The sequence below is a fragment of the Malurus melanocephalus genome, unplaced genomic scaffold (genome assembly GCF_030028575.1).
Source record: "Malurus melanocephalus ecotype Western Australia unplaced genomic scaffold, MMel_1.1 scaffold_109, whole genome shotgun sequence".
Taxonomy (NCBI): domain Eukaryota; kingdom Metazoa; phylum Chordata; class Aves; order Passeriformes; family Maluridae; genus Malurus; species Malurus melanocephalus.
Genome location: NW_026623341.1, coordinates 1,147,194 through 1,164,531, shown reverse-complemented (window position 1 = coordinate 1,164,531; position 17,338 = coordinate 1,147,194). Strand labels below are relative to the sequence as shown.

The 17,338-nt window shown below is 34.9% G+C and overlaps 1 protein-coding gene across 1 annotated transcript in view; it reads left to right on the top strand.

The window, feature by feature from the left end:
- EYS (eyes shut homolog) overlaps positions 1-17,338 on the top strand; it is a 685,229-nt gene that overhangs the window by 576,014 nt on the left and 91,877 nt on the right. Inside the window, exons 39-40 of the mRNA XM_057369428.1 lie at positions 6,284-6,392; positions 9,332-9,552. Coding sequence (XP_057225411.1) covers positions 6,284-6,392; positions 9,332-9,552 — 330 coding nt within the window. The remainder of the gene's footprint in view (positions 1-6,283; positions 6,393-9,331; positions 9,553-17,338) is intronic.

Below are 17,338 nucleotides of genomic sequence, written 5' to 3'. Positions count from 1 at the left end.
AAGTAAATTATTTTACTATTTTTTTTTTTTTTTATTGTTCCTAAAGAAACGTACATCAAGGGATTGCTGCAAGGACACTTTAGGAGTCAAAGTAATTTAGGACTTTTCATCTCCCTTCATCTCCCTTTCACTCCTCTCTTCACCCTCCTTTTCTCTCTACCTCTCTGCACACTTTTACTGTTTGGTCAGTTTACAGCAACTAGAAAACCTGAAATCTTATGGTGAATTGCTGAAGGTTATAAAATATGTTTCATTGATTTMAAATAAAATGTCAGACATAAAATGCAGCTTTCATTTTTATAATTGTCATTTCTGAGTGTTGCAATTGAACTTGGTGAGAAATACCAAAATTTGACCTTACAGAAATAGAAGAGGGTAAAGAGACATGCCAACATTTCCATGGAAAAAGAACGCTGAAGTTAATTTTTGGAAAGAGAAGGTTTTGTTTTAATAACAACGGAATTTTTTAGAAAATATTTTGAGGGGAAAAAAGGTAGTAAGTGCAAGAATCTTGGAAAAGTACCAAGAGATTATTAAAACTGCAAGACACAAATACAGATTTTCATGCATGTGAATTGAATATGCTCAGTCAAAAGTAAAATCACTGTTCTTGAAAAATCTCCTGTATTACTTGACAGTTGGTTAGATGTTCCCTTGACAACTGCTCTGGTTAATCAAGGGCGTAAACGAAGCTGCTATTTCTGTGTTTTGCAGAAGTCATTTTATATTGTGTCTTTAATATCAGTACTTTTTTAGCAAAGGGAGTTTTGTAGGGATTTTTTCCTGTGTTGAGCTGTTAAGCTGGGCTACCATTTTTCAGATTCTAGGGAGAAAAATAGCAAGTAGTTCTAAATTTAATCCTCCATTTGTGGCATTATAAAATGGATAGTGGTGWAACTAGTTTCCAGTAATTTTTCAGAASACCAGAAACCCTGGTATGCTAGCAGTGTGAGGTCTTTGTTCAGAAACAGTCTTACCATGATTATTTAGCTTGGAGAAGAACAAAGGTACCTTTATAATGCCTGGGGTTATTTATACCTGCTGATCTGACATTTTAATTTTGCTATACCTCTCCTTAATCTGTTAGAAATATGGCTGCACCTTCAGCATTCTATAGAAAATATAATTGCTATAAACTAAATTTTCTTAAGTATGTTTACATAACTGTGAATGCACCATTTTTACATGATTACATTAGGTGGTTATAATGCATGAAAGCAGTTAAAAGTCTTCCAGAAGTTCCAATCTCTGGACCTATTCGCATCCATATTGTCAAATATGTAATCAGTTTAAGATACTTTACTGTGTTTCCCTTGATATAAACTGGAAGCTGAAGCAATCATGCTATCAATTAGAGCTTAAGTCAGTCTTTCCAATTATTGGAAGAGACATTAGCAAGAATTTTGCCTTCATGCTTTCTACAGTGCTCCTTTACTGCCACCTGGTGACTAGCTTCAAAGGAAAAAATTCATTATTTTATTTCCACCTGGAGAAGTCTATGATAATTTAAGCTAAAATATTAATTTGAGCAAGATCATATGAGGTAACTCTTGACTTAGAAGTGCCCTAGTATTAGGCAGCTTGAGAGGATTTGTCTGACTATCAGTTCTAGACCTAAATTAATCCAACACCTATTATCCAAAATTGTGTCACGAATGTGTGAGATAAACATTGCACTTTGTTAGAAATTTAGTGTTCATGTACATAATTAATCCAGATGCAACTATTAATGATATTAATCACTGTGTATAACTTCTGTTTTGTACCTGTTGAGGTCCATSAGTCTTTTGTAAAGAAACAGTAAATCCTTGGTAATTCGTGTTCTTAACAACTTTTACATAAAATCCACAGCAGCTATGAAAAAAAATGATGTCATTCTAAGCCAAGAGCAAATAAGAAGACTGAACAACTTCTTGTTTCAAATTTGTGGAAATAAATACTCAAATGCATCAGGCCTGTAGCTCAGCATCTCCAGGAACAGGCTGGGCTCCACRTGGCTCCAGACCTGTTTAGATTATTGCACATAACATTGCCCCTAAGTCCTCCACACACATGCATTTCCCACAACTGCTCCCCACGCACCCAATTCTCTACTCCCCTGTGAGTCCTTTCTATATCATCATGAGGGTGATGTGCATGAATCATAACTCTGGTGCCTGACAAAATTATCCTGCAGTAGGAATTGCATTGCATTCTCTCCTGTCACTGTCTCTGGAGGGAAAAATAGGCTGGCTTTAAATGCAGCCGGAATGTGCCACTGACATGCGAGGCAGATGGACTGAAATGCCTTCAGCATCCAAACGAGTGAAAAAGAACCACTGAACTAAAAATACTTCAATATTTAAAGATGTCAGTGATTAGCCACTTTCATCTCAGGTGTTCTTAATGCGAGGTCAGCATCTCATAATATGARGTTAATTAGAAAAATAAAGAAAAAATGTCAAGAGAATAAATCATCAGTTTCATTTTCTCTTTTCTAATGTGGAAAATGGATTTCAATCTTCTATGAGATGTGTGAAATAACATAACTGCACTTATTCAGTTGCAAGATTATGACAGATTTAAACAGAGATTCTAAGAAAGCTATAACCAGGTTACAGAGCAAGATGAATGGTATTTTAGTTCAGGTCATTTCTGTGACACAGTATTTCAAGTGCCTTCTTTTTTCCATCATTGTTTTAAAAAAWTAGTATGATTATATTTTGCATGTGTCCGTATTGTGGCACTTTCTGGGTTTAAATGCTATAATGAAGACAGAAACAGCATTTATTGTTTAATTGCCATTTTTTCATATGTTTATAATTTTTAAGAAAACTGTCTTTTGGACTGTAATTTTCCATGCTCTGTCTCTTTCTAAAAGCTATTCTAGGCATATTTGAGTAATCTAGCAAATTCAAGCAGTCCTAATTTTGTGGTAACTTAAGCATGAAAAATATCCATTGTGTTCACATTTCAAATGACAGTTTTTCCTTTCTATGACAGCACAGAGACAAATTTCAAGTATTAATTCCTCGGAAATCCTTACAGAGGAAGAAGCAAATGCTGAAGAAACATTCCTTCCATGCACTACAGAATATAGGGCTGTAGCTGGCTGCTTGTAGCCTGTGGTTTTATTCTCACAACTCATTTGCCAATCTGTTGGCTGACATCAAATAAACTAGTGATGTTCTTTGAGATTTCATTGCTGCATATTAAAAAAAAAACAAAACACCTCAATGTCCTTTGTGAAATTAAGATCTAAGGATCAAAATCACTATAAAATAGCTGTTGTTTATAGATATTGGGGGCTTTTACTTGGATTTTCTTTTTTTTCTTTTTTTTTCTGATGTAATTCTTTAAGAGTAGAATGGGTTACTAGATATGCTTAAGTAGGGGTGACTGCATTATTGTCTAAATGTATTTATGATACTGGGGCTTGTCTTAATAAAGATACTTAAGATAAAGGTACTGTTTCAATATCAAGCAATCTTTAAGGCTTATTTTAGTTGCACCTGTATTTAATCTTCCAGTTTTTTTCCTCTAGTAAAGGATCAAACCAATAGAAATTATGTGTACAAAACAGTGACAATGTGTATACACCAGACATTTGCAATGAAAGTTTACAATGCCGGATGGATGGCTAATTGCTTGACGACGGTCAAACTGACACAGACCACACTGTTCTTTTCTTTTTCTTTAGATGAACATTCTTTATTAATTTTCCCACTTCACTTAAACTTTTGTTCTTTGAGGTCTGGACCATTGTAATGTGTGATATGAGGGGTCATTTAGAAAGAGAAACAGGGGCAGACTTCAGAAATCTTCCTGAAAAGCAGGGACAAGACAGGGGCAGAGRGTAGGCTTTGCCATGAGTATGTTAGGTCTCTACTACAGTATCCACTCAGAGTAGAAAGAATCTAGGAAAACTTATGAGTTTGTTTCCCCCAAGAGAGAATCTTTAACGAGCTGATTTTCTCTTATCTGAGCAAGTTATCTTYATGCATTCTGATTTACCTAGATAATTCCCAGCAGCTGAAATATGAGTGGGAATAATAAATTCAAAGAATATTTTACATTTCATGAATTGGCTGGAAAACACAATAGTGGAAGTATTTTCTCAAAAATTATCCTTATTTCAAGAACCTAAAAAGGACATCCCAGACTGTCTGTCAATATATCTTTTGTTTATTAATGAGAAACTTCTGTTTACTGAATTCATAATTTATAATGAAATGTGCAAATTAGATGTTCTTCAAAACAGCAGGCTTTGCTTCTGGCTCCCTAKATACAGAATCAAAACATTATGCTAACTTTAGACTTCACAAGAAGGAATGTAGTGTAAAATACCTTAAAAACAATATTTTGTAACCTAAAATTAGAAATAAAAATAAACATTTTTCTAACTCATTTGAATAAGGGTCTAGAGCAAGTTTCAGGTGATAATAGAAAACGCCATTCAAATGTCTCAGACTTTTAAAGAAAGTGTCAGAAACAGAAAAAGTGTTGAATACTTACAAAGTAGAAATAATTTAGCACATTTCAACCCCCATGCAGCAAAGCAGAGTGAAAAGTCAATGAATTAGTATTGACTGATTGAACTGTGAACCAACAGTGAGATAACCATTGGAAAGGTGGGATTTATTAGTATGAGAGCATCAGCTGCTGATGTGGATCTGCTGGCTATGAGACTTGTTAGTAAATGCACTGGTTTTGTGCTGCTCACTCAGAAATCACTGCGCTGCAGTGAATTTATATTCATTAGGGCCCTAATACTATATCCATTTATGTCAGTACAATGTTCCCAGCAACTTCAGAGGTGAAAACTGAGACACTAAATTCCATAATGAATCTACAGACTGGAGGATGAAATAGTAAGACTTCAGACACAGGAGCAGAAACACAAAGCTCAAGGYATAACCTGGAATAAATCACACCATGGCAGCTGCACACAACCAACCAGGTGGTAATTTATAAGAAGGTACCATTTGAGAACTATGGTACATCTTGATGTGGTTTTCTTGTGTGTCCTTGTGAATGCTAAAGTAATTTCTGTGACTAATAATGTATGTTTCTAGTGTACAGATCATAATGGGCTTTAAAATATTTTAACTCTTTCATATGTCTATGGCCTAACATAACATCTTTCCCAACATGAAACAATTCATTAGATTCCTGTCATTGTCCTTTACCACTTATTTAGCTGAAAAAAAGGAAAATTTGGCAATCCAGATAAAGATACAAGTTTTTTTTCAGAATCTTTTTAAAGTCTGTTGTGTAAGAGCTGTGAAATATTACATAAAAATGTGACGTTGTTGTTAGAAGTCTTGCTCTGAAACCCAATTATGTGGATTTGGTTGAGCAGAATTTCCTGTACAGAGTATGTGTAGTCAGTAAACCTTAACATGCTTCCCAAAAAGGGGACATCACATTCTCTTCTAAAACATATGAAAATTGAAACAGAAGCAAAGCGGTATTTGAAAGCATTTCCGCAGAAATAGAAGACCTCACTTTTAAAAAATCTGTCAACTGCTATTGTACTATTCTGCATTTGCTGCAATAATGTTTATATAAATTTCCTTTCTAAATACAAAATCCAGTGTTTTTAAAAATCTTTTTTATTGAATTTTTATTGCTGATAATTTGAATAGTTTTTATCAGATCTCATCATGGAAAGAAACCAAAGAATTCTCAGTGTTTTATTGAACGCTCACTACTATTTACTTCACAGATTCCCTTAACCTTACATTSTTTTTTATCTCTGAGGCTCAATACCAGACTCTGCACTAACACACTTTCTGAGTAGTGATAACTGCATCACAGTGTAATTTTTCTGCTCAGAGGTGTGCAGCCTTTCATTTCTTATTCCATTTCTGTTCCCCCTGTAGGTCAGGAAAAGGAAATTTCAACCCAGGCTGTTCAGCATCATTCAGCRTTGATGTCACTTGTCCAACAACTTTCTCTACTAGGGAGGCTGGATGTCAACCACAGTTAACACCTAAAATTTATCAATACCCACTTAAACATTTAAAGATTGCTTTCTTCTTTTCTCTATATATTTCAAACACTAGTCAAGAATAGTTAGAAAGCAAACAAAAGAGGGACATTAGTATAAGAAACTTATGTCTTCTGTCTCATGGGTATTTCAAGTAGTCATGAAACCAGAATTATTAGTATATTATTGTCCAAAAATTTTCATCCTTTATGGAAGCATGAACATCTCTTTCACCTTACATTTGCTGTGCAGGTTTTGAATACTCTGTGATCAACAGTATAAGCAGTAATGTGATCTTCTGCTCCCTTACAGCTACACTTTGCCTGTGGGCAGTCCTGAAGGTTACTGCATGATTGAAATGGCTGCAGATGGAAACCCTCCTGTACAGCACAGACTTTCTTTCTCACATCGAGCATCTCAGGTGAGTCTGCCAAACATCAAAAACCAGCTATTCACTTTGAACATTTCATCAGCATATGCACTTCAGTTACTTTTGAAGGAGAATAGGTGTACTCTAACTTCTTCTAAAGGAGGAAATGTAATTCCTCTTAATTATCATTATATGTACTTTGTTTCTCTTTAATAGGTATTTTCACATCAAGAATCCATACCATATCCAATAATTTCTTAGTTTATTTGACTCTGAAACTTCTATTCCAGCTGTGCAAAGTCCACGAAAAAGATAAGGATGCCATGAGAGTAAAAAAAAAAAAAAAAAAAAAAAAAAAAATAAAAAAAAAAAAAAAAAAAAAAAAAAATAGCAGTACCATTTACCTAAGGCCATGGGGTCATTAGAAACAATTCAGATATTGCTGAGAAGCAATTCTGGTTACCTTTTAGTTGCAAGCCACACTGTCTAGTGGAGGACAGTTATGGATCATCAATAATTTAATCTGATGTCAGTATTGTTGCTAAGACTTGGCTTCTGAATAGCATTGTACAAAATATCGGTCTCCATTTTAAATCTGGTGTCAGAAGACTCATTCTAAATGGACAATAGATCAGCTTTCCCAAATCTTGAATTTTTCTGTTATTCTTTGTCTCCGTTTTATTGCCTCTCTTTGTTATGCATTCTCTCATTCCTTCAATGCATTCTCTCATTTCGGYATGATACATTTAAAATCTTTTTTAGACTTGAGAATTTGAGTGTGATTGACAGCTTGCTTTATAAGTTTGTTCMCTAGAAGACAGGCGAGTTAGCTGTRAAGATGCTAATCTTGATGTGCATCTCACAGTATGCACTGTTGTTTGTAACAGAATTTCCTGCCTTGTATGGTATGTAGTGTGAATGTCAAAACCTCATGACTATCTATTACACTTTAAAAATCTGCTCCTAATCTCCCAGAACCCCTATTTACAAAGCAGGYAATCAAAGAAAGAAAAAATTACATTTCTTGTCTCTAAGAAGACTAATGAATATCTTCCCGTTATTGCCCAAGATAATCCTTTTTGCCACTCAGGCTCAAAGTGAAGAAGGATATTTATAAATCAGTATTTTAAAAGTTAAACATGAGTATCACGTAAGTAATTGATATAATGTTATATTAAGCCTTTTATGCTATTAACAAGACTTAAAGAAATTCTTTCTTTGTGCTTTCTTAAAACCAAAATATTTTGGTTAMGTCAGTTAAATTCAGAACAGGACCTTTATAGAAAGAACATGTATTATTGGTGTACTAGCACATGCTTGAACATCTAGTACATCATGATAAAATCCAGTGATGCTAGAAACTGAGCAAAGCCTACTGAAGTTGTTCTGTACACAGATTCCATTGGATCTACCCCCAGGGTTAGTGCTTTTGTAAAATAAATCCAATAATAAAAGAGATTGTGTCGCAAGAGGAGAGCTAAAAACACTTTCCTTAATCATAGGCAGTGTCTAATGCAGTCCAATGATTTGCTTAATTCTTGAAAGAGATTCTCAAGCAGAGAGAAAATGTCTGCAAACATTGCTTGCAAATCTTGTCTATCACAGTGGTGTTTCATAGCTTTGTCTGAAAGGGGATAAACTCAAGTGATCTGAAATTACTTCAACAAGTGCAGAGCCAATGTCCCTGAATTCTTTGACATGGAAAATCTGATTTAATTTTATCCATGGTCTAAAAGAAGTAGGTGTTTTTCTTTTTCCCCTCAAAATGAAAGACACTAAGTAGAGGAGTATTTGGCAGTATTCACCTTCATTGTATCACCAAATTTCACTTGAAATTGTCAGCAACATAGCTCCAGGACTGACAAAAACAATGCAGGGAAAAGCAAAGCAAAAATCATATTGTGTGAATTTCAAATAAATCAGTGTGATGATTTTCTCCTGTTTCTACTTCTTTACTGTGGTCTGAATACGGTATGAATATGGTTATTTACAGTGAAGGGCCCCTTCACTGTAAATAACCCCCTCATGTTTTGCACATGCTGTGATATATTTCTGATTCCATTGGTTTATTCCTGCTTGACTTGAATGAGCTATGTGTCATTTTCTTTCTGGACTGATGGCATTGTGCAAATAAATGCATCACCGTGTGATACACCTACGAAAAATTATTATTCTTTTTTCAGTTCTAAGAACTGACAGGCATTTAGCAAATGATCTTAAGAATGATTAAGTCCCACGTCATAATTCTAGAAAGCTAGGTATTAGCTTGAGGAGTGAAATTCAGAATGCTAAATGAGTCACAGAGCCTTTATATGTGGCAATCAAGGGCTTAAATGCTAGGTCAGACAATAGAGGAATTATCATAGTGAGCACTGGTATGATTTGGTCAGTCCCAGTGTGAAAAAAGTGTGTTTGTTTCTTTGCACCTTTGTAAAGGTGTTCTAGGCTTTTGAAATTTTAACAAAATTCTTGTTTTTCCTTGGGCTTTAGTATAACAGTTTTCTGACATTCATTAATAAAACAAAAATCTTTTTTCTGTATTCCCCTCATTGTGGGGTTCCATAGATCTCAGGTCTTGAAGAAAATGTCTTCAAGTTTRCAGCTTCTCCTGTGTTCCTGCAACAAGCCTTTGCCATGAATGTACAGGTCTTTGATCTTTAAGCTGATCATATAGGATGAGGGAAGGGAAACCATGGGAAAAACCATGTTCATTGTGGTTAAGGCTGGGAATTCCAGATTTTCTTTCATGGCATGGATGTTGTCATACATGTTTGAAAATATGAAAACACATTAAACCAATCTCTTTGTCAGGATTGGTTTTTTAAAAAAGAGAATCACATATTTAAAAATAATCCTTTCAGGTAGTGTCATTGGTTTTGGCCATCTTCAMGTAATGGGTGTTTCCTTTATCAGTATTTAGTATTCATTCACTGTGTACAGTAACATCAAAAATCACTTTTTTTTTGAGAATTCTCTTCATGTTTCTGCAGCTCAACTTTGGATCAATCTTCCTTGGAAATGTTCCTGTTCATGAAGAGGTTCATCGATGTGCTGGGCGRATATATGGCTACAGAGGATGCATTAGGGATTTTCAAATTAACCACAAAGAATTGTTCATCATAGATGAAGCTCTTGAAGGAAGGAATGTTGAGAACTGCAATGTTCCAATATGTGATTATCATCCATGCCACAATGGTGGGACCTGCACTAGGTAAGAGTTATTTCTTTACCCRTTTTATCATCCATTACACCCTGGGCTTCTAGTTTCATATTTAATGAAAAATTATTCTAATTTTCTCTGTAAYGAAATAATCACCAATCTTTTGTCCTGATAATTTCACAAGGAAAATGTGACATTTTCATGCCAGAGAGATTTTATACTTTATTTGCTTGCATGAAAAGTTATGTAAAATATATTGTCCACACAGCATATATATTAYATTGATGCCAGAATTCCTTTGCAATCAACTGAATCAGTTCTGCTGTAAGACTAAATCTGAACATTTGTATAGACAGTTTGGACAGAAGGCACATAAGATGCCATTTTTTGCCCAACAACTCCGTATCTCACATCTTCATGGAGTGTTCCTGGTTATGAAATACTCATCATGCTATGAAAACATAAACAAGTGACTTTCTTGTTCACCTTCGGTATGTGTGAAAAAGTATTGTCAAAGAACCTTTGAAAGTTAAGGTGCATCATGYTGAAAGAGGAAACAGAATCTGAAAGAGACAGGAGTTAAAAGAACAGGAGGATGGTGGTTCAGTTGAATGATGGTTCAGTAGGAGCACAGTGACTTCTCAAGTCATAGCAAATTGATCATTATCTAAGGAACTCAGCATTTAGAAACACATTTCTGTTTAGAATTGATGGAATTTCTGTGGTAGCTGCCAAGTTTTTTAAAAAATTGCATTTCACTTCAAGGGAAATGCTGAACAGAACAGTCTAAAATTCTTTTGATGTTCTGGACCACTGTCTGTTTCTTAGGTTGAGGAGACCTTGAACAAATTTTTGAGGGACTTCTCTGCCTCTCTTGAATGATGCGAACACACAAAGAACACCRAACAGGTCTTTGATCTTTAAGTCTTGTTTGACTAGAGCAAAAATGAAAGCAAGGCAGCTTTATGAAAACATACACAGTTTGCCTACCAGTCTGGTGACACTGAGTGTGTACTTGGGAATAATGAGTCTGTTTTTCCTCTRTTGGTCTTTACTACATCTCTGTCATTCTCCTGCTTGGCCTGTCAACTCCCATTATGGAATACTGTTTCATTTGAATTTGTGTCCTGAATAATTCATGATGATTGGATTTGCTTCCTGACTTTCTGTTTTCCAACTGCTGGCCTGGGCTCTTTTCAGAAAAGCTTTTGTTTCGAAATAGGTCTCTTCTCTTCTGTCCAGAGGCGTCATGGAAGGCTGGGCATGTGCAAACCAGGGATGAGCAGCTCTGCAGTAGCATGGTTTTTATGATTTTCTTCAGCGGCCAACTGATTTTCAGGGATCATCTCCTCCAAACCCAAGAATGATCCATTCTAATKAGCTGGAAATCAAGTGTCAGGAAGCCTGAATAGATTAATAAGATGCTTCTGACAAAACTCAAACATTAAAAGGAAGTGTGCAAGAGACAGAAGCATGGCCAGGTTATCTGGGTGGAATACAGAGAAAATACCCATCTACACAGATATGGAACAAGCAAAAGTTCATCTGGAGATTAATCTGGCAAGGACATGCAGGGAAAAACCAAAAGCTTCCATAGGGATATAAGCAGCAAAAGGAAGACTGGGAAAATGGGAAAATGTAGGCTTGTTGTTGAATGGGGGAAAAGGTCTGGTGACAAAGGATTCAGGAAAGATTTAAATATTCAGTGYCTTTTTTGCCTCAGTCTATTGATAACTGGCCTGCAGGAATCCTATTCCTCTCCTGTAGGAGAATATATGAAGAAAGGAAAACTTACACTTGGTGGACAATAATCAAATTTGGCAACTTTTAAATTAACTGGACAAATATCCATGGGACCTGATGGGATTCACATGAGTGCTAAGGGAGCTATCTGATGTCATTGCAATATTTTTGCCAGGTGTTTCAATTACACTGCTCGGTGGCAAAAAGAAAAAGAAAATTTCTTTTTCATTGCATGCTATTCTTCAGGGGCTTGGCAACTAATTAGTGGGTTTGCTTCTGAAAGACCACGAAGTATTACATAGCAAATATCTCTGTCATGTTTTCTRGTGAAGACTGAAACTTAACACATATTGCTGGGCATATACAGGTGTGTTTCCTAAGAAATGTTTCTTAAAGTCACTTAACCTTTTCTCATCAGAGTCCAAAAATACTACTGTAGTGTTCATTCCATTAATTACAATCATTATGCAAAAAAAAATTAATCTAAGGGGAAAAGGTATTTTTTGTATGTTTAGTAGAAGGGGACAGGGATTAGTTTTCAGATACAAAATTTCAGGATGCAGCTGACCGTTTTCTCTGGTTATATCAGGTGCTCCCCAGGGGTAGGTCAGGACAGGGCTTGGCACTGGGGACATCAGGACATGCCCAGCCCTTGGGCATTGGATATATCCCTGGATATAGCAACATGCTGAGGCTGGACTGGGATACCAGTCCATTGGTGGAGGATCAAGATTAAGCCCATAAAGGGGAACAAGGCCGGTTGTTCTAGGCAGGACAATGATGACAGAAAGACAGAGTTTCAGCATGMAAAATGGTGACTCAGGAAGACAGACAATGTAACTCCAAATGTGCCCTGCTTCCAAATGTGCTTCCTCTTTCTTACCCYKACCCTGATATGCTGAGTGTGATGCTGCATGGTCTGGGATATCACTTGGGTCATTTRGGGTCARCTGTCCTGGCTGTGTCCCCTCCTTGTGCTGCCCCAGCCTCTGCTCTGGCGTGGTGAGGAGAGGAGCAGAAAGGCCTTGGCTGTGTTATCAGCCCCGTGTTCAGCACAAATGTAAAACAGCCCCATACCAGCCAGCTACTGTGTGCAAAATTAACTCCATCCCAGCCAAAGCCACCACAATAGGACAAAACCCATCTGGCTGCAAGAGTATTTAAACATATGTTGAATCAGATGAATGGTTCAGTACAAATCTATTTTTTTTTATTTTTTACTAGTCATTATGTATCAGATTTAAAAAAAATTGTCACCTATGTAAATACTCTACTCCTTTAAAAACCTTTTCTTCAAATTCCCTGGATATTTTTCTGCACTTTAAATTTACGYTAATGTAGAATTCCAGAGACTGATTAATTTCAGAGGGGAAAAATGACAACTTTTCAGTAAATTTAAGGGTTTGATGCATATAGTTCTACAGAATTCAAAGCTCATTGGATTTGGATGTGTTTGAAATGTGCACAAAAGATTAACCTAGGAAGCTCTTAATATTCTGTGTGGCCCCCTGATCATATGAGCCAGATGTTGCAAACCAAGTTTAGTGTTAATTAAGAAGACACATCTGTGTGTGGGAAATAAACTCACAAAATTACCTCACCAATGATTTGACAATTATGTCAGCCACTACACTAGTAGTACTTGATTAATACATTTATTTTAACTTGTATAAAGATTAAAAAAAAAGTAAACATACACAAGCTTGGCTTTTACAGTGTGGAATTCAATCTCAAAGTTAATTGCTCCCACAAACAATCATGTTTGCAATGTCTCAAACTGTTCTCACAGTGATTATTCTTACTGTTGTTATTCTCCATGTATTGATGCAGCAGRTGGGTCCATTAATGTTAATCAATTAACCAAGACTGAAAAATCAAACTCAATTAGCAATAAATTTCAATAGAGAGACGCTTATCTTTAGATTCCAACTGCCAGGTACGCTGTAATCACCAAAAATAAAAAAGGAATGTAAATCTTCAATTTTCATCCCTGACAATGCAAGAGATACCTTCCTAGACATTTGAAGGGTACACTTTCAGCTATAAATAGGAAAATATGTTCTTTAAAACACATTTCCGAAACTGTCTGTTGTCTGCATTCTGGGAAATCATGCAATTTCTCTTAAGCCATTAAGAACAGAACACTAAATGAAAAATTCCATCCAAACTCTTCCCTAAAGTCCATCTATCCATCTATCCATTTTGAATACCTTTAAAAATAAGAATGAGTTCAAGGACAGCTTTCTTTAAAGTACAAGATAATTTTATGGTTGAACTTGGTTAAGTGATGGACTATCTTATGATGTAGATGCTGAGAAGATCAGATGAAGTGATGTAATAAATGTTGTGTTGTCTTAGTATATATCCTGAATATTAATTAAAATAAACAACAGAAAGAGTAACTATGAATATAAATTTGTAGGAGAAAAAAAAGAAAGAGTCTAAAGTGGAGACCTTGGAGACACTAAAATGCTCTTTTCAACATTTTTTGCATTGCATTTTTCATTTCAAACTTTAGTCCTGACGATCCTTTCCCAGCCATGTGCCAAAATGCTTCTTAAGTTTGCTTGTGCCCATAAGCCAAAACTGCCTGTTATGGCAGGTTTCAGCTGAAGGTATTAATCTAAGRATTATGTAATTATATGCCTTTATTAATTCTTTTCTTAAATTTCCAGCACAGAACTGTAGTATGCTTCCAGCTTGCAAAATCTGGTTTATGCATTTCTTGACATAAAGATAGAATTGTTACCTTAGAATGAGCAAGGTTCCATTTTCAAACTAAGGAACACTGAAGCATCTCCCAAAACTAGTAAGAGTATTGCAGGCCAGATTTTTAGAATTGCTTGTGGATTTTCTATCACTGCTTTAGATGTAAGTATTTCTGGATAAGAAAAGTACCAGCGAGTCAGAAATAACAGAATTGTTCATATGTCAAGAAACCTTTCTTAGATATGTTTTGTTGACCAACAGACTCCGGCCAACATATTATCTCAACATCAGTTTATTGGGTTTTTACAAATCTAAACCCTACTTAGCATCACTAATATTCATATTAAGTTCAGAACTAATACTGTAAGTTCCACTGTATTCAAGTTTTGCACAAAGATAAAAAACAAAGGGATTTAATTTCATCTTAGTTGGTTTTCAGATGAAGATTTACAGATGGTAGTTGTGTGTTCTCACACCTTTTCAGAATTTGCAACATATGCACTTATGCAGTACTGATTTGTATGAAGAAGACAACCTCCTTCCTTTTGAAAGGGTGATCTCTAAATCAGAAATCTCTAAATATTAAAGGCAGATCTCTAAATATTAAAGATGCTCACATTTTACAACTCCAGAAACTGATAGTGTTTTGATGATGTTGATAATGATGATGATGATGATGATTATTATTATTATTATTATTGTTATTGTTATTATTATTATCATCATCATCATTATTAATGCTTACCATTATTTAGGAAGACTAGTTTGGGAACTTGATTTTTTGGGATCCTGTTCTTTTATTGAGATGAGATATTATAGTGGGAGTTGGGTGCTTATGAAAGGAATTCACATTTGGACATCTATTGCTTTTTCTATTGCTTACTTCAAATTTTATTTTCACAGTGAAGAAAAAGACTAATTTAAATTTACTTCCAAGATGTTTTCTTTTTCTGGAACAAAGATTGTTCATCCTTTCTGATTCCTCATGATCTTTGGAAAAAATAATGCCATTCTTATAAAGAAAAAAAGCCATGTTCGAGAAGGAAGAAAGATAATTCCATAATGATCAAAAATCCAGTTGGATGTGTGTCTGTTGCATCATATTCTCACAGGAAAATCAAATAAAATTTCGTTTCCAGTTTTCCCAGCACTAAGCATTAACAGATAGAGAATTCATTTACCCAGGCTGATCTTTCTGGAAGAAGGAATTGCATTTGTCTTAATTCCCATATAAAAACTCAGCACTCTTTTTATTTATAAATTCTGTATTTTTCCTAAATTAGTTTTCCTTAAATCAGAGCAGAAAATTGAAATTAAACCGCTTCTAGCCCTTGAATTCAGAGTAGATTGTAAATTGAATTAGAGTAAATTGTCCCAATCTACAGTTTTGTTAGGATATCTATTTTAAGACTGATTTAATTGAACAAGGTGTGTCTCACTGYTGGCACCAGAAACAGATTCCCATTTTATTATACTTTATGTCTAGGGTATTATATTTCTCAGATTATAGTAGTATGGAGGAGAGATTTGACAAAGAAATCAAAGCTGTGTTCCATTAGGCTGGCAGCATTAACTGATGATATTTTAGATTTTAAACAAAACATCTGTAAGACCTCAGGAAATTTGATGGTGATAATGTATGGGGAAATAGCAAAATATAAATATAATTTTTACTAAATATACTAGTATTGAACTGTTGTTCTTTTTAAATTAGCCTTTTTAAAATATTCATTTCTAGTGATTAAAAGGAGGTAGACTCTTCAGAATTTGTCTGCTTCAGGRCATAATTTTATCTTGGAAATATTATTGTAATAAAAAATTCTGTCGATTGAAAAATAATCCAAACAAACAAGCTAGAAAAAGTGATATTCAAGCCATAGACCATTCTGCTTCTAATTCAGGCACTATTGTGGTGCTTCTATTAAAAATGTTTGTGGAAAAATCAATTTTTTTGTGTTCTCAGATCCACAGATTTAGTATTCGTTCCAAGTGAAAAGTGGCACACTGGAAACTGTGCATGTAAAAAGAATCAAGAATCCAAATATAATAGGACTTAAAATTCCTGAGTCTTTAGATAATGTGCAAGCTGTACACAAAACTTTTTATACATCATGTTATATATCATCCCTATTCAATTTTGCTTAAATCAGAAAAGCTACTATTGCTAAAATTTCAGTGTGGATATTGAAATACCAGTAAATGCCATTATTGTACCASTCATCTCAGAATATTTTGACTGCCTAGAAACACCATGTAGCACTATTTTTGAGAATTGCAGCACAACCAAATCAGCATTTCTGACAGCTTTAATTCTAGAAGGGATATAACCCAAAAAGTTTCTATATTGGAACACACTGCCCAAGGAAGTGGTCGAGCCACCAGATAATCTCTCTGTAATATGTGTTAGAACATTTCTTTATTTGCTGCTGACCTAACATACACACCTACTTATTAGTTATGGATTTCTACATTTCAAGAAGTGAAAATTGCAAAATGGAGAAAACTAGTGTGGTTCATGAAGGTTGAATGGGTTAGAACTTCATTGTTCTGAAACCCTGTTTTGAGAGCTTATCATTGAAGGGAAATAATGAAGCTTATCAGAGCTCACATAACAGAACAGGTTTTGATTATCCTTTAGAGAAACATTCTTCACCTTTGGTATTTTGTTAACTTCAAGGAACAAGCTTAATATTCAAACAGAATTTGTGAAGTCTTGATATGAGGTATCATCTAGATATAAAAGGTTATCTTGTCACCACAATACTTTATTTCTTTCTCAGAAAGCATTTATTTAATTTGACTTTTAGAAAAATAAAAATGGATTTTTTTTATGGGAAACCATATTTTTTTGTTTTATAAAACCAGCCAACTTTGTGATCATCTGTACAGAAAAATATAAATAAAAATATAAATAGTGGTACCAGATAGTCATGAGATCCATGCTCTGTGTGTATGCACACAAAGAGTTTAGATTAGGTACCTTTTAGGTAGCCCAACCTAGCCAAAAGACAGTTTTTAAGAAGCAGAAAGACAGAAATAGAGGAGGCATTTTATCTATACCTGAAAGATCCATGAGTGTTCAGCTGACTATTCAAAGGCAAAGTTAGTACCATTAGTTCCTCACTTTTTTCTCACTGCTCATTGGAATGGGCCAATACCGAGGCGCTTATYTAGTCTTCCTCTCAACTGGCTCCAGTTATTTCAAATTATTTATCAGTCTTGCATGTTGTGAAACAGGGACTTCTCTTTTTCACTAGGGAAGACTTACTGAAATTGTGTTTTACTCTGAAGGGAAGGGGAGCATAGAAGATCAATACGTTATTTTATTTTCAAAGTGTACAGAGATTTAAAAATTACCTGGTGTCCTGCTAGAAAATTAGTACAT